We start from the raw sequence: 24,694 nt of genomic DNA on the forward strand, positions 1-24,694 counted from the left end.
ACACACACACACACACACACACACACACACGCAAAGTTTAGAATTCCTGTGATACAAAGTTGTCCTTAGTTATATGATTCTCTTTAAGTTAATGGTGTATCCTGCTTCTCTATCTTGTTTATAGGTAGTCATTCTTGTTAAGAAATACTGTGTTTCTTAATATAGTTTCAAATAAATACATTTGTTTATATATGTCAAATAAATACATTTGCTTCTACATTGTTGTATATATGAACTAGCAGAAACTCACCCTGCCTCATGGGGAAAAAGGAGCAGTAGTAATACCACTCAGAAGTAGACATACTGGCAGTTACTCTTACTTGTTTTACAGGGATGAACGAAATCAGTCCATCATTGTAAGTGGAGAGTCTGGCGCAGGAAAGACAGTCTCCGCTAAGTATGCCATGCGATACTTTGCAACTGTAAGTGGTTCTGCCAGTGAGGCCAATGTTGAGGAAAAAGTCTTGGCCTCCAACCCCATTATGGAGGTAAGAGCAACATTCTCTACCTTTTTTCTATAGTCTCTGATTAAGACATGAGCTGAAAACTTGATTGCTATAGTACACGTCAGAAAGTTTGTGGTTTTCAGCCACTAAAGCTAAGGAAATTCTTTTCTGTATATTAGTAGGAGATCTAGGAAAGGTGAAAATTCTGTAAAGTGGGTATTTCAAGTAAAATCTGTGTCACTCCATAATGCTTCCTTTTAACTTCCAGAAAGAGTTCTGCCTATAACACCAGGCAGTACTCTTCATACCTGTTGTTCCTGTACAGAGGTAAAGTTACTCATTTTCTCCCAGCCTTGAGTACTTGTTTATACTTCTTCCAAAACAGGATTTGCTCTCACTCAAGCATGAGTGATTCTGTTATCCTTTTACCCATGGTACATTTTCTATGCTTAGCTCAACTTCTTAAGCTACCAATTTTAATTTTTCCCAAATCTGAATTATATATAAACCCTAATCACATGAGCATTCTTACTTTATAAAAAGTGTTGTTGGGTGTTGTTGTTGTTGTTGGTGGTGGTACACACTTTTAATCCCAGCACTCAGAAGGCAGAGGCAGGCGGATCTCTGTGAGCCAGTCTGTCTTACAGTGTGATTTCCAGGACAGCAAGGGCTATACAGAGAGACCTTGTCTCAAAAAAACAACAAAAAATGTATTTTACAGGTATATCTTGGTATAGAAATTCAAAATTATAAATTTTTGAGACAGAAAATACTGTGAGAAAATAATGTATCTCCAAAAGTGGTGTACCTGTGGGTATGATGGCTTATGCCTATTATCCCAGCATTGGGGAGGCTTAAGGGAGGAAGATCACCATGAGCTGGAGGCCAGCCTAGGCAGGACAGTGAAACCCTGCCCCTGAAAACCCAACCAAACCAATGTTAAAGCCATGTACAAAGTAGAAATGCCTGTGCCAAAGTCTAGGGGATTGGATGTATGACAATTTGATGTTTAAAGATTTGTAGCTGGACTAGAATTGCTTGTTAATACTACTTCAGGAAAGTTATAGCTTTGTGAAAAAATGAAAAAAGTAAGTTTCATTAAATGGAGAGAAATCAGGACAGGAAGAAACAAACCCTTCTTATAAAAATTCACATGGGCATGATTTTATCCCTGTCTTTTCTCTGTCAATTCTTGTTATCACCCAAACACAGATGGAGCTAAAATGACCTGAAGCACCTTGGTACAAGTGGTTTTTGCTGTAATCTGACTAGAGGTAATTGTGCCTGGTTTGCAGTGCTGTGTGTAACACCTCTAAATTGAATGCTGTGACCTATGTCTACATGGCTGCCCTGTAGTGGCGCAGGATTCCTATTCCTGGATTACCCTGACAAGATATTCTGAGGAAGTAGAGAGGCTTCCAAAGCTACTGTGCTGCAGGACGAACAAGGAAGGGGTTTCTGTTATAACATGGGCATTAAGGAGCAGGTGGCTGTGCCAGAGAAAAGTAGGAAAATCTAAAATTAAGATTTTTAAAGGATTTAGCTCTGTATATAGTAGTGGATGCTACTAATGTTAATATTGAAGCCATACATTTTCAGAGCCAGTATTTAATTTGAGATCAAAAACAGCAGGGCTTAGTGTAGACTTTTATTCATTTTATCCCCAGTGCAACAGATTCCTAGTATTTAGGACAGAGCCCTAAAACATCTCAGTTCCTAATATTAGAATATCCCAAAATCTTGGTTGTCATAGCATTAGGGAATCCCATGTGTTTTATGCTAGATCATCCAAAACTAGATTTTGAGTTTGTCTCAGACAACCTTTTAGGATAATGTCAAGAGCTGTTTTCTACCTCTTTGAAAAAACAGCTATGTTGTTTTGTTGTCATGGTTTACAGTACAAATTTGAGTTTTGTTAGTAGAAAAGACATTAAAATTTTAAAATGGGTATAGATACTTTTGTTTTAATAAAATGCAGTTAAGAGGAATTTACCTTGTTTGCTGAGATGAGAAAAAAAGATAAAGGTTCTCTTTCTGTATTACTGTTTATTTATTTACATTTAGATCAAGAAGATTTCCTTTGATAAAGGACTCTTGAGCAATGCAGTTCAGTGGTAGACAGCTTCATTACAAATCCCTGGGTTCATTCCCAATACCATAGGCAAAAAATAGAGAATTTTCAGGCCTGGAGAGATAGCTCAGAGTACTTGTTGTCTTGCCAGGCATGGTCGCTCATAATTGTGATCCAAGCACTTGGAGACTGAGGCAGAAGCAATAAGAGTAATTGGTGCTCCTGAAGAGGAGCTGGGTTGGGTTCCCAGCACCCACATAGTGGTTCACAAGCACCTCTAACTCCAGTTCCAAAAGGATATAACACCCTCTTCTGTTCCTCTCTAGCACCAGGCACACACGTGTTTCATGTATGCATAAAATAAAAATAAATGAATTTTTTTGAAGTAGAGAATTTTTAGCAACAGCAAACAGGTTATTTTAATTTCAAAGACTGGAATAGAATATGGGAGGCAGAAGTAGTGACACACACCTGTAATCCCAGCATTTAGGAGGTAGAGGCAAGAGGATCAAGAGTTCAAGGTGATTCTTGGATACATGTTGAGTTTGAGGCCAATCTGGACTACACAGACCTTACCTCAAAATAAATAAATAAATAAATAAATAAATAAATAAATAAATAACAATTTTGATGGTTCCTATCTAAAATTTCAGCTCACAGGAGCTTAAGGCAAAAGGATCACCATGAGTTGGAGTCCAGCCTGGGCTAAACAGTGAGTTACCAGGACTACATAGCAAGATCTTGTCTCAACTTAAAATCTTAAACATACATGTACCAAACATAGAGGTAGCCAATTTCATAAAAGAAACACTATTTGATATAAAACCACAGATTGGCCACAACACAGCGATAATAGTGAGTGAGTTCTACTTTCACCAATATACAGGTCATCGAAAACAAACAAAAACTAAACTAGAAAACTCTGAAGTTAAACTGACATCATAAACCAAATGGACCTAACAGACTGAACATTCCACCTAAACATTAAATAATACATATTCTCAGAAGCTAATGGAACTTCCTACAAATCAATCACATGTTAGAACAAAGCAAATCTAAACAAATATAGGACAATTGAAATAACATTCTTCATTATATCTGACCATAACGGAATAAAGCTGGATATCAATAACAATAGAAACTACACAAATTGCACAAACTCATGAATGATAATTGGATCAAAATAGAAATCAAGAAGGAAATTTTAAAATTCATAGAATTGAATGAAAATGAAAACATAACATGCCAAAATCTGTGATTTTGATACAAAGAAGAAGAAAGATTATATCACTTAGTGTCTGCATCAGAAAGTAAGAGATCTCAAATTAATAATTTAAGGATACATGAAAGCCTTGGAAAACAAGAACAAATAACTCCCAAAAGAGTAGTTGGGAAGAGATAATCAAAATCAGGACTGAAATGAATGAAAAAAATACAAAGAATCAATAAAATGGTGATTGTCCCTTGGAAAGGATGAACAAGATTAAGAAACCTTAATCTAAAATAAAAGAGAGCAAAACCCAAGTTAATAAAATTATATATAAAAATGGAGATAGTACAACAGACACTGGGGAAATTCAGAGAATCATAAGACCATCCTTAAAATTTTATTTATATTCCATACAACTGGAAAAAATCATAAAAAATGAATTTTTAGATATACATGGTCTACCAAAGCTACTTGAAGATGAAGTTAATAAATAGTCCCATACCTCCAGTGAGATAGAGTAATTTAAAACCTCCCAAATAAAAATGCTCATGACCAGCTGGATTCTGGATAGAATTCTACCTGACCTCCAAGGAAAAAGCAACATCAATACTTCTCAAATTATTTAATATAATAGAAAATGAAAGAACATTTCTAAATTATTTTTACAAACCCAAAAATTACCCTGATACCAACATTAGACAAAGAATTAACAAAAAAGAAAATAATAGGTTAGAATCTCTGATAGATATGATTGTAAGAATTCTCAATATAATGCTTATAAACTCAATTCAAGAACACATCAAAAAGATTATCCACCAGGATCAAGTTCACTTGGTCCCAGAGAAGCAGGGATGGTTCAGCTGAACCACAGCCATAAACCTTCCTATAGCATAGCGATTTCTTGTTGATTGGAATGAAAATAACATTAGAGTCTTGTGGATATAGTACTTACATGACAGAAGAAACAACTAGAAGATATAGACAAAAGATACATCTTTCCATATCAAGTCCAAAGGTTAGAATCATGTCCTTATTTTTTAAGTTTTTATTTTATGCATATAATATCTTACCTGCATATATGTGTGTGTGTGTGTGTGTGTGTGTGTGTGTGTGTGTGTGTGTGTGTGTGTGTGTGTGTGTGTGCACTACATGCTTGCCTGGTGCCTACAGAAGCCAGAGTGCATCAGATCCTCTGGGACTGAAGTTAGAAACAGTTGTGTGCTACCATGTGGGTGCTGGGAATAAAATCTGGTTCCTCTGAAGAGTAGCTAGTGCTCTTAACCACTGAGCCACCTCTCCAGTCCCCAATGTTTTAATTTTTTAAAATTTATTTGTTTGTTAGCATATAACATGACAAGCTCACTTATGGCATTTTCATGCATAATAGCTTAGATTGAGCCCCTGTTCCTTTGACACATACATGCTCCTCCCTCCCATTTTCCTGTCCCTGCCACTTATACCTTCCACCCCAAAATCCCCCTTTTTACTTCCATAAGCTCATCTATCCTCTGGGTATGGTAGTGCTTCTCAGAGAGATTAAATGGGCCTACTTGTGACATCCAAGCCTTCAAACTGACTTCATTTGCTGCATTCACCATTTGCTCTTCTATGTTTAAATGTTTTACTGAAAGACAAAAAGGTCTACTTTAGCCTTAGCTTACCCTCTTTTCATAGTGTGTAGCACTGTTGTAGCTAGCTGCCTGTCTAGTATGAGGAATAGACAATTGATACAGGTTGAGGAATAGAAATTGTATACCACTTTCCCCCCAACTGCCTTAGATACAGACATGAAATTACATAGGATAGTGCCTGTAAGCCCTCAATGATTTCAGTGATACTGTTGCTTTTACTACAGGTAACCTTGCATCCACTTTTTGACAGAATATATCCTTTCAACTGAAAATCTGTATTATTAATCTCACTTTTCTAAATAAAACATCAAGAAAACATATAGCATGATAAGTTTTTTATTATGTCAAGAAGGATGAGATAAGTCACAGTTGATCTGAGTTCAGAAAATATGACTGTGGAGTATTCAGCACTAAATAGGACATCTGTATTTAGACTCTTCTCCCAAATGCTCAGGAATATCACAAAATGGGGCAGGAAGGTGGCAGAAAGATTATAAGAGTCAGAGAATGGCTGCCATAAAACAGTGTCTTCTGGACAAAGTAGGGCTGCTACATTCGTGAACTCTCAGCAGCTGTGATTGCCTGCATGAGCCCAGTACATGTTCCAGCAAATCAACATCCCAGCAAGGATGGTGAGGAATTCATGAAGCCCACCCCTGCCTGAAGAGCTCACTGTAGCTGAGGGCTGCCAAGGGATGGAGACTCAGTTTCCTTCAAGGGTATGGCTCCTGGTAGATTGTCCATGCTTTAGTGGGTGACATTACATCCATGAACATATGGGCAGCACTGACCAGATTCAGTCTGTTTGAAAAAAGGACTTTTTAGATTTTCTTTTTTGCAATGTGACTTTGCTTTTTCGAATACAGAAGCACCAGACCCAATTATTAGTCATTAAACAATTCATAAAATTGCCACCTGTGGAGCACTTTCGAAAGTTGCTCTAAAACACCCAGTGGAAATTAATCCACTTTTATTAATACAATACACACTTTGCAGCTCTCCAGCCAGTATCCATGATAGTTCATTTCATAAAGCTATAATTTGAAGAGAAGATAAACCCGAAGCAATATAAAATAATTAAAAAAAAAATTTTCAGGGCCTGGAGAGATGGCTCAGACATTAAGAGCACTGGCTGCTCTTCCAGAGGTCCTGAGTTCAAGTCCCAGCACCACATGGTGGCTCACAACCATCTATTATGAGATCTGGTACCCTCTTCTGGTGTGCAGGCAGGAACAATGTATACACAATATGTAGGGAAAATGCTGGCCACGCCTACTTGGAGGCTGGCACAGGTGACACAGATGACGAACACTTCGGCGTGGTCAGAGTGATGTAGCAAGACTTTAAATATGAGGGTCGCATGCATGCAGCGCTCTCTGTTCCCTGACGTGCCTGGTTGTACAAGACTGACTCCGTTGAGTGAGTACTTTCCTAATAAACATCTACTCATCAAATTAGCTCTGACTTCATTGCGATCTTCATTTAATTGTGTTTCACTATATTTGGTGTCAGAAGTGGGCTGGCATTTCCCCTACAACAATAAATAAGTAAAATTTGTTTTGTTTTTTGGTTTTTTTGTTTGTTTGTTTGTTTGTTTGTTTGTTTTTCGAGACAGGGTTTCTCTGTGTAGCTTTGGAGCCTATCCTGGCACTAGCTCTAGAGACCAGGCTGGCCTCGAACTCACAGAGATCCGCCTGCCTCTGCCTCCCAAGTGCTGGGATTAAAGGTGTGCACCACCTGGCCTGTGCCTGGCTAAAAAAGTAAAATTTGTTTAAATTTTTTTTTCAATATCTAGTTGCAGTCTTTCTGATGATCTCTATAGTCAGCAACTGATTATCTTCTGAGGGCTCTACAGCACTTCCATTTGTCTGGGATGTCAAATGGCTCAAAAATGTGAGATAGTAGAGTGTCATATCCACATACTCTGGATATGGGAGCTTCTAGGTTTAAAAAGCATTCTTCTTGGACTATGGAGCTGATCTTGGATGTGACACACCCAATCCAAGAGCCTTGTGGCTGATCATCACGCACCCTGATTTGTTCTTCAAAACTTTAAGATTAATTTATTTTTATTTTACATGTATGGGTCTTTCCCATATATGTATATTGTGTACCATGTGCATGCATTGCCCATGGAGGCCAGAAGACAGCATCTGGTCTCTCGGAACTAGAATTATAGATGGTTGTGAGCTTCCTCATGTGTTGGTAATTGAACCCAGGTCCTCTGCAAGAGAAGCTAGTGCTCTTAACCACTGAGCCATCTCTCCAGCCCCACAAAGCATATCTATATTCTGAGGTACTTAGTCTGCAAATCAATGATTTCACAAGATACACCAAGTTTTTTTTCATGCCATGGAAGCCACCTCTCAGATCTCATGAACTTGCATGCCCCAGACAACCAGAGTCTCATCACTGCCCTCCTGGACAACTTCAGCCTGTAGCAGATGATCTTGTGCAGTACTATGAGAACCCGTTCCACTACTGCCCTATAAAATACTACTTAGGTTAACAAATATATGTGGATTTTTTTTGATCCTCTATATGACAACGGAAGTGCCTCATCTTAGAAATAACTTCTGGGTTAATCACTTTCATCCCTGGGCAATGGCCAAAACAGACTTCAGGACTCTGAGATTGATAGAGAACCCCATCTGTGTCTGATGCAGTCCTGTGGTCCCGATGGTGAGGCTCCCACAGTTGAAAAGATTCCGAGAGCAAGTGTGACCTTTGGCAGCTTCATTCACAGTCTGATCATTGACAGGGAAAATGTAATCTGCAAACTGAATTTCAGCAATGACAGCAGCTCCAGTGAGCAATTACAATTCCAAACCCTTGTTCTCACAATGGGCTACTAAAGCAGTTTACACATTTGGCTCATAAATGAACAGTACCTCAAAGGACTCCATTAAAGGCAACATCTTCACCAACTGCTATTGCAGTAGGATCTTTGGCCAATGAGTTATCCAAGGCCCAAGGCCCTTGCCATTGAACGAAAGGGTTATTTTCTGAGTTTGTTTCTACAACAGGGCCTTTGGGTACTAAAACACAACCGTCAACACACACATACACACAGACACACAGACACACACACACACACACACACACACACAGTTTGTAATTTCTGAGTAAATGTCTACTTAAATTATCCTAAGCTATGTAATTTGCTAAGATAATTTCCCATCATTCTTATTCTTACTATACTAAAAATGTTAATACAAATTCTAATAGTATCCTCATTGCTGACACAAATTATAATATTTTCTTCCTTCTGTTTGAGACAGTAATGACACATTTTCTTTCATCAGAGGATCAAGTGTGCTGACTCTTGTGGGTAGGGTTCTATTGTTTTTATGCCTGATATTTCTTCTCTTAACATTCTATTCAATTTTCACATCTTTCTCTTTATTATGGCTTTGATATACTAATCCTAACAGACTTTGCATAAGGAGCAAATGTTAATCTTATATGAAATGAAGTTATGGGTTTAATATATGCATTATGTGTCTGTTTACTCTTCTAACTACACTTGTTTTTGTTTTGCCTTTAGAGAAATTTATAGAAGCATGTCATTTTCTACTAAATTAAAAAGCAGAGATATGCCATTAAAACTTTAAGGTTACATATAATATTTAGTAGAAACTTACATTCTCAGTATTTGGTTAAAAATATTTTACAAGTTAAATAAAACCATTGAAACCAATGCTGGGATGCACATGTTACTCAGTTGAAAGAGTGCCTGTCTTTCATGAACAAAGCCCTGTGCACATGCCTGTAATCCTAGTGCTCTACAGGCAGAGGCAGGAAGATCAGGAGTTCAGGGTCATTCTCAACCACATAACAAGTTCAGGGTGAACCTGGACTACATGAGATGTCTTTAAAACAAACAAACAAAAACAATCCCCAAGCAGTAACAACAAACAATTGGGTTCTGGCATGGTGACTCATGGATAAAGTGCAAATCAGATTTTAGGTCCTAAGTACTTACATTAAAAAGGTGGTTTTGGTGGCCTGCCTGTAATCTTAGCTCTTAGGAGGTAGAGACAGGATCCCTAGGGCAAGCTGGGTAGCTAGACAATTTGAAGTATCAGCTTTGGGTTCTGTGAGAAACCCTACCTCAGCAAATAAAGTAGACAGTGGTAAAGGAAGACAGCTGATGTTAACCTTTGGGCTTCATGCACATATGTACAATACAACTGCACATGTGTGTTTGTATATATATTCACAATCACATTATATACAAGAAAGCTCCATTATTTACGTCTGGTTTCTGAAAATGGCATTCAAATTGTATAAATAAAGCTAGGCATGTTAACACATACTTGTAATTCCTACACTTGGAAGTATAAGCAGGAAGGTAAGAAGTTTAAAAGCATCTTCAGCTTTATAAGGAGCACACAGCTAGCCTGGGATATGTGAGATGCTGCCTCAAATGTAATCAGTCAATCAATAGAATGGATAATACTAAGACTCTGTTAATAAGCAGTCCCATTTGTCCTCTGTTGCTAAAGGATTAGATGATAGAACTGTCTAGTTCTAAAGAGACCATTTATACCAAACCAACATTTCCAGGGAAGTTTTCCTTTTTCTTGGAGATTTCATTTACATAAGACAGTCTTCTGAATTTTTGATGACTAATGACAAGATGGTGTATGAAAATCTCATCACTGCTGTAACAGTTATGCTACTTTTGACATTCATTTCTGTGAAATGACATCAGTCCTGCTGCTTTTGGCATTCATTTCTGTGAAATGACAAGACTAAGAAAAACTATTGGCATCTACCTGTGCAGTTGGGAGCAAAGCAGACCTTTATGCTGTCTAGAAGGGGAGAATTGGTTTTCATATTCAAAGAAATCAGTTAAAACTAAGAGTTATATTGATTCCTTCTCTCTCTGAGTAATCTTTGTATTACCCTTCTACATTACATTACGCTTCTAAAATCTTGTTTCTCTCTTGCTTCTTAGTCAATTGGAAATGCAAAAACAACCAGGAATGATAACAGCAGCCGATTTGGGAAATATATTGAAATTGGTTTTGATAAGAGATATCGAATCATCGGTGCCAACATGAGAACTTACCTTTTAGAGAAATCCAGAGTGGTATTCCAGGTAAGCTGAATGTGCACACACATTCAAATACATGTGTTGAATTTTTTTGATTATTATATAATTACTGTTATGTGAAGTTTTCTTGGGGAGATGGGAACAAGCACTGCAGAGAGGGCACCAATTACAGAATAAAGTAACTATTTTTATGGAAGTCCAGTATGATGAGTCAATGAGTTTATTAGGCTTATTTACGTAGCATAGCTTATCCCAGAGCATCTGTATCACTATGAAGTCACATCCCATTGTGGTTGACAAGCTAATGGAAGCTGCGTCATAGAGCCTCTCTTTCAGTTAACCTTCCATTTTTTTTATATTTTCTAGCATCTCCTAAGATATTTGCACTGGGTGGAGGACACAGCAGAAAATAATTGCTGCAATCCTCGATGAATCTCCTGTGATCCCACCTTCCCTCTTTTTACTAGGGTATATCACAGATTCATCACTCTTGCTTTAGACCTAGCTACAACTTTGGGGAGTTCTGCTCAATTCATTTCCATAGTTACAAGAGCCAACATTATCTCCTTTCCAAAGATGATGGTCATTTTATGCCCAAGGAAAAATCCATACTACAACAGTTATAGAGCCCTTGCTTACTAGTGTGTTATACTTCATTTCTCAGTACTCTTGAGCATATTCTCACAGTATTACTACAAATCACACTTGGATAGAAACATGTAAAATGGAGCCTGTCAGAGGTAGAGGACTACTTCTTTAAACTAATAGTTATTGACAGTGGGCACTGATTTAGGCTTAATGTTTCATATTTTAGTAACTTTTTAAGTTTCTATACAAAATGATAGATTTCATTATGATATCCATGTACATATTTGTGTATATAATTGTTCCTAGCTCCATACCACTCCTCTGCTCTCTGCTGCCCTTACTTTCTTTTGCTGGTCTGCTTTCTCTCCCACACAGTGTCCTCCTGCCTTCATTCATATACATTTGTGTGTGCATACCCAGCCCTGTCCCTGTTCTCCTGCCACAGTAAGAGCTAAAATAAAGCCACCATAGCCCAGCTGTAAATTGCCACAAACCACAGCTGAAAATTCATACAGAATTTTTGTTGACACTTATATTGTTGTTCCTTTCTGATTGAAAGACATGCTGTGCACTTGCAGCACTAGCAGGTAAAGGTACATTCATTCACACATTGTAGGCACATTAGGGAATGTAGATTATCATCAGAAAATGTCAGTATGTGGCTCCTGGCGACCCTGCATACCTCATACTGAGACCCAGATCTTCAGTGGCCCATGTACTGGATGCCACAACATTAAAGTTCAAATACTCCACATGGCAGGATCTACTCTTCTGTTGCCAAAGTCTATTGTGGCTTTGAAATTGTCTCATACACACCAAAAGGCATGAATTGGGGAAGCCAGGGACCCCAGTTTTGACTTTGGGATTGTGCCTGATTAAATATTTAATCTAAATTATAATACTTAATATGTATAAACTTAAAGTATAATATTTTATATGTATAGTTAGGCAATAACCACCTTCCTTTTAAGTTTCAAAAACACTGTTATTCCACACATTAATACTTACATAGGACTACAAAAATAGTCTATAGTGAGAAGAAAGAATGAATGAAACATAGATGGGTTAAGTCCATGTAGAAATGTGTAAGAATTCGGGACTGGAGAGATGGCTCAGAGGTTAAGAGAGGACCTGAGTTCAAATCCCAATACCTATATGGTGGCTAACAACTGTATGTAATTCCAGTCCCAGGGAATTCAACCCCATTTTCTGACCTCTACACACACTGTACATGTGTGGTACACAGACATACATGCAGGCAAAACACCTGAATATATAAAATAAAAATTAATCTTAAAAAAATTTTGTAGGACCTGAGAAAGGGTAACATAGATAGGAAATCGACCTTGGTTAGTATGTTGACCAATGGCTAAGACTGTCTAGTGAAGAATTTGGTAAAGCTTAATCCTTATCTTATCAATAGGTGTGGTAGTAAGTCTAGCAATTCCCCAGTCTCCAGAATATAGAACATTGAGAATATTTGTTATATCAAATGAATCATAGTCAAAATAAGTATGCTGGGTATTAGCCATCCCATACAAAGATAACCAGTGTTTCTGCAGACCCACCTGCTTTTCTAGTTTCTGTGTGCTGAGCCACCTCATCTCTTGTCTAATCTTGCTTGTGATCATTGTTATGTTTGTTCAGTGTCCTGTGTCCCTGCAGTAATCATTGACCCCTTTAGGCTTCAGAACTCCCCTTAACTTTATTAACACTAATCTTTATTCAGCTAGATGTACTCCAAAATCTAAGAATATGTTGATTGGATTTTAGTATTCAGCTTCATATGTACAGTAACTTTTGCAACTATAGTCTAGATGTGTATGTGAAAAAAAAGACCAAGGAAATACTAAAAATTGACCTTGCATTATAAATTATTTTTTATTTCATCAAATTATTGTTCATAGAAAAATATATATAATGCATGTTAGTACAAAGCATACAATATATAAATTTATAGAGAGAGAATATAGTACATTTGTGGATTTATTACAGTCTTAGGAGATATCATCTTTAAAGTATGGAAAAGATGAGATTATTCTTTTAGTCAAAGTATTAGGAATACCATGAATCTAGAGTTATTAGTAGAAAACAGTGATGAGCCTTACAAAAAAAATTATTTTAGTTTCCACAAAATCACTGGTAATGATTGTGGCCATTTATCAAGCCATTCACTAGTTCAGAAAGCATCACCAAACCAGGCACAGTGGTACAGGCTCACTGGAGGCTGAATCAGGAGACTCATAAATTCAAGGCCTGTCTTGATTACAGATCAGTTCAGAGCCAGACAGGATGTGTAGTGAGACTATTTCCAAATAAAAAGTCAAAATGGGCTTGAGATATGGTGCAGTGATGGGGAACACTTGCTCAGCATGTCTGAGGCCTTGTGTTTAGTCTAAATGCTAAAAAGCCTTAAAAGCCTTGCTAGCTGCTATTTTATATTGAATATGACTAACACATTTATACTTACTCATATTTTGTTTTTCAAGAGACAGAACCTCATTGTTTACCCGGTCTGGCTTCAAGCCTCAAGTCTCAAGTCATCTTCCTACTTAGAATATATAGTATAAATCATAAGGTTTAAATATTTAAATGAGTATTAGAAAATGTGGGGATTTACTGAGATGATTAAATATTAATATTATATCTTATAGTAGGTTTTCCTGAGTTTTATATTGAAAGCTATTCTTATTTCAAAGGCAGAAGAGGAGAGAAACTACCATATCTTCTATCAACTCTGTGCTTCAGCAAAGTTACCTGAGTTTAAAATGCTGCGATTAGGTATGGATATGACATTAGATTTATTGTATTATATTATTTTCTGTTAAATTTTGAGTTCTCAAGCTTATCAAAAAGTATCTTTCTTCATACTAAAATATTTATAAATAAAATGATTCTTGAAGGTCTGTTGCTGGATTTAGAGCAACCCATGGGTGGGGTAAGTGGCTGTATCAGGAACAGGGTTGCCTGTGGCAGTTGGTTAAGTTAGGTGAGGTTCAGGATTCTGGCCTCTCTGCTTGTATACATGTTTGAAAACTGCTTTGATCAAAGAGTTTGAGGAAATACGTTCTAGCATTTTGTTTGGAATTAAACCCGAAGAAAAGTATAATTTATTTCACCAACTAACATAAAATCTATGAACATTTTAGTTTTGAATTGTATATTATGATGTGAGTTTAAACTGGGCGGACTCCAAACCATACACACACACACACACACACACACACACACACACACACACACACACATCAATGTGCTGTTGCTGCCTGTAATTCAGCATGTTTGTAAAGGTAGAAATCCAAGCTTCTCCTCATAGACTAAAAACCTTTTACCTTCCCTCACTGCAGGAAATGCAGATAGTTTTCATTACACAAAGCAAGGAGGCAGCCCTATGATTGAAGGAGTGGATGATGCGAAGGAGATGGCACACACCAGGCAGGCCTGCACTCTGCTGGGTAATGTCATTTTGTTCTTGAACTCTTAAGTGCTGGTCATTTTGTCTCAAGTAGCCTTTGTTTGGAATATTAGTTTGGTTTTGTGTTAACTGATAAACAATGCTGGGAGATTTCACATCTCACCTTATCATTGAGGTCCTGTTCCAATGCTGTGTTTGGACTTTAATTCATAAGTTTGGAATAGAAGCCATCTGAATACTTCTAATCTTGCGATCTCTTTGATTTCTAATTAATCTATACTTAGAAGTAATTCAGTAATTCAACTTAAATCAGCATTATTGGGCTGCAATATTCATTTGGAGTAGGGATAAATAGTAGCAATAATATTAATAAAATACTTATATATCTAGGATGTGACAATAATGACCATTTTTTTAAATACCTAATGTGGTCCAGGTATACTCTGTGTAATATCTCATTTAATGTTGCAAACACTCTTTGAAGTATTATCTCTTTATCAAAAATGAGAAAACCAAAGCATACACGAATGAAGTTACCTGTCTGTGGAGGTGGCCGGTCGGTAACAGTGCCAGGGCATGAGACCAGATCAGACACACTCCACAACCCTAATTGTGAAACTGCCTAGTGTGTTACTGTCAACAAAAGTATTGCTGTATGTGACTATGTATATAACATGAACATCTGGCAACATTTAGGAATTAATACTAGGACTTAAAAAATTCTCTTATAATAATTACTTTGTTGCTGTTGTTCCATCAATTGCTATATTCCAGGAATTAGTGAATCTTATCAAATGGGAATTTTTCGAATACTTGCTGGCATCCTTCACTTAGGCAATGTTGGATTTGCATCTCGAGATTCAGACAGCTGTACAATACCTGTAAGTTCACAAGCTGAATATGATGGCAGACTATCTGTTAGTTGTTTTACTGCTGGGGATGGAACCTAGAGCTTTGTACATGTTAGGCAAGTACTGTGTTTGTGACATGCCTCATGTGGGGCTTTTTGAACATGGTTCTGGGGGGTAAATTTGTACTTTACCTACTATGCCATCTCTCTAGATCTACACTAGATTTATTTCTTTCATTTATTTATTTATTAGTTATTCTGTATGTTTGTGCCCACGCATAAGAACACAGGTACACAAACCTGTGTGTGTACAGAGGCCATTGGATCTCTCAGAGTTACAGGATTGGCTTGCTACTTGGGTGCTGGGACCCAAACTCCAGTCCTGATAATTGTGTAGCAAGCACTTTTAACTGCTGACCTATCTCTCCAGCCCTAGTGTGTATGTGTGTGTGCGTGCACAACACACATGTGGAATCTAAAGGACAACTTTTGGGAGTTGGTTCTTACCTTTCACCCCATTGAGACAAGGTCTCGCTTGTATCTGCCTATTCCTGGTACTCTAGGCTTTTGGCCAGCTCTCCTGTCTTTGCTTTCCATTCCATCATGGAGTACTGGGATTACAGATGATTGCTACTGTATCCAGCTTTTTACCTGGGTTCCAGCAATTGAATTTAGATTATCGGGCTGTGTGACAAGCTTTTGTCTACTGAATCATCTCCCTAGCCTTACTATTTTTTTAAAGGAGAAAATAATGGCTCTGATTTAAACCCCTAATATCTTTTAAGGAAATATTAGTGCCCCCCCTTTATTTTTTATTTTTTTAAGGCAGAGTCTTGCCTTGTGGCTCAGGCTGGTCTCAAATTTGTGACAAGCCTCCTGCCTCCGAGTGCTGGAATTACAGGTATGCATAATTTTACCTAGCACCAGTTTGTTGATTTTTTTTCCAAAAGCAGCTTTATTGAGATATAATGGATGTTGATATCCATGTAACAGAGATATTGCTGAATTTTGTTACTTCCTTTTTCAGGACTTATTCTTTGATTGATCTGGCCATAGGCAATAACACATTCTATTTTGGCAGCCCAAGCACGAGCCACTTACCATCTTCTGTGACCTCATGGGTGTGGATTACGAAGAGATGTGTCACTGGCTCTGCCATCGAAAGCTGGCTACTGCCACGGAGACATATATCAAGCCCATCTCCAAGCTGCAGGCCACAAATGCCCGAGATGCTTTGGCAAAGCACATCTATGCAAAGCTCTTTAACTGGATTGTAGATCATGTCAACCAGGCTCTCCATTCTGCTGTCAAGCAGCACTCTTTCATTGGCGTGCTGGATATTTATGGGTGAGTGCATTTGGCTCACTGCCCTACCCTGCTGGAAAGCAGTTGTTTGTCAGGAGTGTTTCGTATCTCTGAGCACCATTTAATTTTATTTTCTTCTGGAGAAGAAAGGGAATCCTACTTGCAACCATTCACAAGTGCCTTTGATGATGGAGATGCAATGATGCTAAGAACAAAATTAAACACTGCTTAAACAAAAATTAGCTCAACTCCAGCCAGAGCCTACTTACTAAGCTAATATGTAGAATTAATTGGTTTCAGACTCTCATATGATAAATTATTAAATTTCTAAGAATATAATTTCATTTCTAGCTGCCTTCTCTGGTTACACTTCTGTAATTGTTGAAAGTTTTGGGCAGCTAGTTTTTCACTCTCTGGTTCAGTTTTTCAGAAGCGCCTATAAAGGTACTATTTCTATCCTCCATCTCAGTGTGTAATGGTGATAGTATAAACTGAGAGGCCTTAGCATAGTTCTGCTGTTTTCTACTGGAGGATGAATGAACCTCAAACACCCAAAGCGGCACATCCATAGGCAGGGCCGTACCAGGGAAACTTGGTCTCAGCTGATGCTCATCGTTTTCTGTCTTTCCAACAAACCTTGATCTGATATGTAAAGAAAATGTGACAGTGTCAAGGAACTTCCCATTTTCTCTTCCAAGTATGCATATTTTAAATGTATTTAAAAGCTATTCTTTTTCTTTTCTTCCTACCTTACTTTTTTGGTGTTACAGATTTGAAACATTTGAGATAAATAGTTTTGAACAGTTCTGCATAAATTATGCAAATGAAAAACTACAGCAACAATTCAACATGGTAAGAATTTTCTTTCTTGAATAAAAATTCTGCTATAAAGTTTTCTTTTGAATTGTCAGTCTCTGTTAGAAGTTTGATTTGTGAAATAAACTCTTGAACTATAATTATTATATGGGGTTTAGAATAGTGAAACTGCCAGGGAACTGAGTATTAAAAATTGATATAACATTAAAAAATGTCATTTATCCCTTATCTAGAATAAGGAACATTTGGGACAGATAATTTGAATGAGAGATTCAAGAAGTAAGGCAGACACTAACATTGAATCCTCCCACTTGCTGTTTGGAAGTCAGCAATATGTGGAGTTAAACTACCTTAACCACCATTTACTGTGTTAGCAAGATGTGGAGATTTCACAAATTGTCCTTTCATTGGGCGAAATTCTTCACTGAGGCAATGACAATGGGCATATTTTAGGAGTGGCCCATAGTGGCTTTGAGTTAACCCTCTGCCTCTGCATTCTAAGTACTGGGTTATAGACTTGCCACCACCATACCACCCACTTTAAACAAAGTGTGCTTGTTTTTTTGCCTGAAATGTATGATAAATTTCCCAAATTTCTCTCAAAATAATCTGTACATAAATTGTCATGATATTACTGCAAAACATGCTTTAAAACATCATTTTTATTTTCAGAGAGAACACAGATGGTTGTAGTAGGTAAAGTTAGAGATAGCATAGTTCATTTTTAGGTTTTGTTGTGTCCTTTAAAGAAAAGTGCTATGCTTAAATGCTACTGGTTTCCAAACATTAGTTTGATATGGAAAGTTTATGATATGGAAACTTTTGTATTTATGTATTTAGCAATATATATTGCTGAATAAGGACTAATAAATGGGAAAAACAAAGACAAAATAAAGTTTCCAATTGAGAAGTCAAGAAGAATCTGTTAAGAATATTCTTTTAAAATATGAAATAAGTACTAAAAAGTGGTAAAGAAAATTAAATTTTTTGCATAGAGGCAGATGGGGTTATGTACATTTGGGACTAAAGTTTTAAGCCTTTAGAGTGTTTGATATAGTCAAATATTATAAGTACTTTCATAAACAAACCATCTTTGTTTTGCAAGTAAAGCTGTTTGATACAGTAAGATAATGTGGGAGTGATCTGAAAAATGCTAAGGTTTTCCATAATAACAGGAGCAGTTTTTCACCATTTATGGATAGTTGTGAGCCATATATGAGTACTGGGAACTGAACCCAGGTCCTCTGCAGGAGCAACAAGTGCTCTTAAATGCTGAGCCATCTCTGTAGCACCCAAATCATTAGTTCTTAATGGTACCCTGCTTACCCCTTTATCAATAAAAAGAACAGAAGAAATTTGTTATTAGAATTATGTTATATGAGTGATCTTTTTGACCAATGATTATTCCTGCAAATGAGCTAAGATGATATTGTCATAAGTGTAAAATAGAGTGAGAAAGTTACAAGTGCACAAAGAGTGTGTGTGCGAGAGTGTGTGAAAAACGTGTGTCACCTTTGAATTCTAAAACTTGAGGTCCTAGAAAATTAGGTCACATCCACAAAAATCTACTTTTCCTAGAAAAATAAATAGTAAGAAAGAGTGAGCCAGGGGTCCAGAAGAAATAAGTAAAGAAAAATTTAAAACACAGTAGTGGTGATTAGCATCTGTAGAGTCTACTAGAAGCTATGATGTGAGCCACTTTAGCTGGAGCAGCAGGCTGAAGCAAAGGCAGTGGTTTGATTGCTCTGCCCATCTGGACCAGTTTAGCTTCTGTTCATATTCAGAACTTGATCACAAGCTCTTCCCCAGGAAAGCCTACCCGATGACCTATATCCCTCCTTTGTAATATCATTAGCATTTGTCATTTTATCTTTGTGACTATGGATTTCTCCCAGTTCTCTCCCAATTCACAAATACATCATCCATGTCTGTGTTGTTGACCACACGCAGTGGCTGACACATAGTAAGACTCAATACAAGCTCATTAAAGAGTGAACAGAGATATGAAGCAGTAGTGTGCATGGTTCCTGGAGCCTTTAGCAGAGGAATCAGTTGACTGGTAGTATTTGTAGCTGCTTGCACTATTCAGTGTACATTCCAGAAATGTGAGCCCTAGATTCCCTGTCTGCGAAGAATAATCAAGGCAGATATACAAGGACGGCTGTCATTTAATTCTGAGGCACCTGTACTTCTGAATATAGCAACTTGGAAACATTAATTTTTTATGTTGAAAGCAATGCCCAGCTGTTCAGTAATCTGGAAGGCATTTTTTCTGCATAGCTGGTCAGTGCCAGCTGAGGCAGTCCTGTGTTAACAACTCCTTACAATAAGTTCAAGAAAAATACATGACACAGTTTTGGTAATGTGAATTAAAAAAACCACAAGGACTATTGTATTTATCTGCTATTCAAATCAATTATAGGCCTAGTGTGGTGATGCATGCCTGTAATCCCAGCAGTTGGGAAACTGAGACAGTGTACAAATTCAAAGCTGGCCTGTGCTGCATAGAGAGTCTTAGGATAACCTGGTCTACATATTGAGATCCTGTCCTAAACATAACAAAATTTTTTTAAAAAAAAATTACATACTTAGATTTATTTGTTCATGATGGCAGAGATGTTCTGTACATGATTTCAGTTGCGCTTCTCCATGGTGCTGTTGTTGCTGAAAGCCATGAGCTATCTTGTTATGCTGGTTTCCTCAACATTCTATAGACATGTGCTTCTTGATTACAGTCTTTATGACAGTGACTGTCGCTTTCTCTATTTCAGCATGTCTTCAAATTGGAGCAGGAGGAATATATGAAGGAACAAATTCCATGGACACTCATAGATTTCTATGATAATCAGCCTTGTATCAATCTTATAGAATCTAAACTGGGCATTCTAGATTTGCTGGATGAGGAATGCAAGGTGAGATCACGATTTTCTGGAGTGCTTAAGCCTGTCAAAGTAGACGCATCAAGGCTACATAACAAGTGGGTGCAAGCAGAGACTCTTCAGTATAACGTGAGATGCTCTTGTGACAAGTCAGGGGTCACTCATTTGGAAGAAACAATAAACACTAAGTTCTTTTTAATTTGTTTACCTTTAATGTCTTTTGTTCAGCAATAGGATATATTGAAAGAAACATAAGAAATTGCACAAAAATTATTTTGAATTATAGTTCTAAATAGCTGTAAGTTTTGAATATTGGCTAGTTGTTCTGTTACTGACAAATAATAGTCTTTAACATTTATAGATGTTATATCACTTGATCCTTTACTTTATTACTGAATGAGTTTAGGTGAATCTTTTTTTCTTAATCTTCCTTTAGTTTATCTACAATAAATCACAATCTATCGTGTGTTGTCCCTCTTACTCATACGGGGCCATACTTAGTGTGTTAAGAATATATGTGGGGCTGCTGAGACTCCATGGGTAAAAATTCTTGCCATGCAGGTCTGACACCCTGAGTTCAATATCCAGATCCAACAGTGTGAGGGTATGACATACACTTGCCCTCAAATACACATAATAATTTTAATAAATTAAAAAACTTTTTACAAAAGAATGCATGTGATAGAAAAATACTCATCCTTACTTGAGATTAAAAATATGAAAGCAAAGCAAAAATGGTATTCTGAGGTTACTTAAATTTGGCACCTTTCTTTTGTTGAAACTAAGTTAATATTACATGTATATATTTGATGAAGGGCAAGAAGTTATACAACATATTTTAGAGGAAAGCAGAATCACAAACATGTATGCCTTTTGACCTGGGAGTTTAACCTATAATATACTTGCAAATATTTTAAAGGTATTTATGGATAACAGGAATATGACAATTGTCATAACAAAAAGTTAGTAACAACCTACACCATAAATAAAAGGGTAAAATGCAAGGAGTATATCGAATGATCCATTCAAGTACATAAAAACAGGAAAAAATAATAAAGTTTCTAGAAATGGCAAGAGGAAACCACCAGTTCATACTTTTCTAGATTAAGTTAATATTTCACTGTGTAGAAATGTTACCTCCATTTAACAACAAAAAAGTATGCCTTGTAAAGCCTTTATTGTGTTAAAACATTAAATATTGATCTGATGACTCCTGGTATAGGCAATTGATCACTCAAATGTACTTCATCACCCCGAGGAAGGCCTCAGCCGTGCCATCATTGGTTGTTTACTTGTGCTGATGAGAAGGAAGAATGAATTCTTAAGTTGAACATAAGAACTGTTCTGATGTAACAGAAGACTCTAGTGCTCAGTCATTTGTCTTTCTTTTTTCTCTGCAAGATGCCTAAAGGCACTGATGATACATGGGCCCAAAAGCTGTACAACACACATTTGAACAAATGTGCCCTCTTTGAGAAGCCCCGTATGTCAAACAAAGCCTTCATCATCAAACATTTTGCTGACAAAGTAAGGAAACTTTTTTCCTTTTCCCCTTTTAATACAATATATTAAATTACCATAAAATCAGTAGTCAAGTATTAGTTTTTCTTTGTAGAGCTTGCTTTCTTTAAGGTCATTTTGGGACAAGTAATCTTCAGTTGTTGGCTTCTTGGTTTTCTTTTACTTTAACTTCAGTTGGATTATATATTAAATAAATACAGGTCAAAGTCTTTTGTCTGAAATTTTGAAATCCAAGAAACTGAAAACCACAAGTGTTTTCATAACTCATTTAGCAGCCAAACCTGATCTCTGACTTGAACTATTATGAGATATATTTATAATTTTAAGCCCAATTAAGTTACTTACATGTTTAAGTATGAAAATATTAATGTTTATGAAATGTATAGTATAGACAACTCTACTAAACTTTTCTGGTATTTAAAATGGTGTGTATACATACTACATCTGTAAATGCATTCAAAATTCTAAAGTTCTAAACATCTCATAGGCTTCAGAATAGGGACTGGATTTTTGTCACCTTCTATGAAAGCATAATATATTCTTCACATGTTCTATAGTTTACTTAGCAAGTCAGGGATCCCATGACTAGTTTACATTTCAAGGAAGTTGTGGAATAGGCTGTGTTGTGAGATTTCTAGAGACCATTTTATGAACATAGTTTTCTGATTATCTAGTCCTGTGAACCACTAAAATGACCTAAGAAGTATAGGATGTAGAACCCCTTGAGTGGCAAATGACTGAAAATGTTGGGTTCTAGAAGAAAAGGAATTAATTCTCAAATGGTCCCACTTTACCAAATAATGCAATATTTGCCCATCTTCCCTCTCTGTCTATCATCAGTTCCTCACCTCTTCCCATTCTCTCTCCACTTAGTCTATCCTCAGAGCAGTGGCTTTCAACCTTCCTAATGCTGTGACCTCCAAAGGGGTTGTAACCCACAGGTCAAGAGCCGCTGCCCCAGAGGAATACTTCTGCTTGATGAAGATGGTGTACTATCTTAGAAGTTATGCTGGGTCATCCTGGGAGGTGCTCTTTTTTTTTTTTTTTTTTTTTTTTTTTTTTTTTTTTTTTTGGTCTTTGGAGACAGGGTTTCTCTGTGTAGCTTTGGAGTCTATCCTGGCACTTGCTCTGAAGACCAGACTGGCCTGGAACTCACAGAGATCCGCCTGCCTCTGCCTCCCGAGTGCTCATATTTCCTTTTTTTATTATTCTACTATATTTATTAGCTTTTTAAAAAGTTAACATATAAGATAATGGATTTTTGTATTTTGAGACAAGGTCTATGTAGCTAAGGCTGGTCTTAAATTTACTGTGCAGCTGAGGCCAACCTTGAATTCCTAATCTTCCTGCTTCTACCTCATAGTTGCTGAAAGTATTGGTGTGTGCTATGGATTTCATTTTATCCTTTTTTTTCTTACCTACTTTCCCCCTCCTCCAGTCCTTTCCACTGCTCCCTGCCCACCTCTTGTGATCACATTCCATATCCCATAGCCACAGTCCTGCCTTCATGGTACATTTATTCCGTTACCTTTTCTGTTTTCCCCACTGAGAGCTCCTCCTTACTGTTATGCTCCCTTTTCTAGTTTTATGACCTACATTCATATCTGTGTATACAAACACACATACACACATTGAAATCCAGTATCTACATATGAGGGAGACATGAAGTATTTGTCTTTCTGGGTTTGGCTTATTTCATTTAACATAATGAATTCCAGTTGTATCAGTTTTCCTACAAATGTCATTGTAGATGGAGTTTCTGTCCTGCCAGGTCCTGCAGCCCTTTAGTTCCAAATAAATACACAGAGGCTTATATTAATTATAAACTGTTTGGCTGATGGCTTACTAACTAGCTCTCTCTTAATTATTAACCTATTTCTATTAATCTGTGTATCTCCACGTTGCCTTGGCTTACCAGCAATGCCCAGTCCTCTTGTTCCCTTGCCAGCTACATGGCGTCTCCCTTGCAACTCCTACTCTGTGTTCCTCTTCCCAGCATTCTCCTGGTCTGGTAGTCCCACCTACACTTCCTGCCTGGCTACATCCTGCCTGTCCATTGGCCAAAACAGCTTTAATCATCAACCAATAAGAGAAATATATATTCACAGCATACAGAAGGACCTCCCTCATCATGTCATGATCCCATGACATTTTATTTTTTATTGTGCATGGATAAAATTCCATTACATATGCTGTGTGTGGGTATAGGTAGGTAGGTATGTAGGTTGGTAGACAGATAGATAGATAGATAGATAGATAGATAGATAGATAGATAGATGTGCATTTTCTTTATCCGTTCATCTGTTGATAGATATCAAGACTGGTTCTACTTCTTAGCTATTAGGAATAGTGCAGCAATAAGCATGGGTGTGCAAGAAGCTCTGTGGTAGGACTTAAGAGTCCTTTGTGTGTGTCTTCTCAGGTTTGCTATAGTTAATGGCCACACTTCCCCATGGGGATGTGTGATAATTGAAAAGACTGAAAAACACTAGCTGAGAGCTAGTCATAGAGCCTGGGCAAAGAAATTTGCTTTTGTTAATGATGACGACATCTATTCAAAAGTGTTGTCAGTTAAGGAGATATTTTTTTCATGTGATTTCAGGTGGAGTACCAGTGTGAAGGCTTTCTTGAAAAGAATAAAGACACCGTTTTTGAAGAACAAATTAAAGTCCTTAAATCAAGCAAGGTAACCATGGATAGACTTACTCTTATCAGGATATGTTCTATAAAATGTTAATTGCTTTAGCTTTGGTACTTTAATACTAATAATGATTTTTCTAATGAAACTTTTTAATCAAAAGTTTTTAATTTATCACTATATATGACAGTTAGTTAATATTTGCCTGGTCCTATACTGAGTACCTTTCAAATGTTGCTACATCTAATTCTTATAGTGAGGT

General features: G+C 37.0%; 1 protein-coding gene and 1 pseudogene across 4 annotated transcripts in view; one reads left to right on the plus strand and one right to left on the minus strand.

Moving 5' to 3' along the window:
* Myo5a (myosin VA) overlaps positions 1 to 24,694 on the plus strand; it is a 152,754-nt gene that overhangs the window by 58,358 nt on the left and 69,702 nt on the right. For all 4 annotated transcript variants that reach the window (XM_027411150.2, XM_035443808.1, XM_027411148.2 and 1 more), the window contains exons 5-14: positions 332 to 488; positions 10,322 to 10,465; positions 13,708 to 13,789; positions 14,356 to 14,463; positions 15,198 to 15,304; positions 16,355 to 16,620; positions 17,349 to 17,430; positions 20,166 to 20,306; positions 21,675 to 21,800; positions 24,397 to 24,480. In XM_027411150.2, the coding sequence (XP_027266951.1) occupies positions 332 to 488; positions 10,322 to 10,465; positions 13,708 to 13,789; positions 14,356 to 14,463; positions 15,198 to 15,304; positions 16,355 to 16,620; positions 17,349 to 17,430; positions 20,166 to 20,306; positions 21,675 to 21,800; positions 24,397 to 24,480 (1,297 nt within the window). The remainder of the gene's footprint in view (positions 1 to 331; positions 489 to 10,321; positions 10,466 to 13,707; positions 13,790 to 14,355; positions 14,464 to 15,197; positions 15,305 to 16,354; positions 16,621 to 17,348; positions 17,431 to 20,165; positions 20,307 to 21,674; positions 21,801 to 24,396; positions 24,481 to 24,694) is intronic.
* Positions 7,192 to 10,200, minus strand: LOC113835202 (annotated as a pseudogene).

This window comes from Cricetulus griseus, chromosome 4 (genome assembly GCF_003668045.3).
Source record: "Cricetulus griseus strain 17A/GY chromosome 4, alternate assembly CriGri-PICRH-1.0, whole genome shotgun sequence".
In the NCBI taxonomy this organism is placed as follows: domain Eukaryota; kingdom Metazoa; phylum Chordata; class Mammalia; order Rodentia; family Cricetidae; genus Cricetulus; species Cricetulus griseus.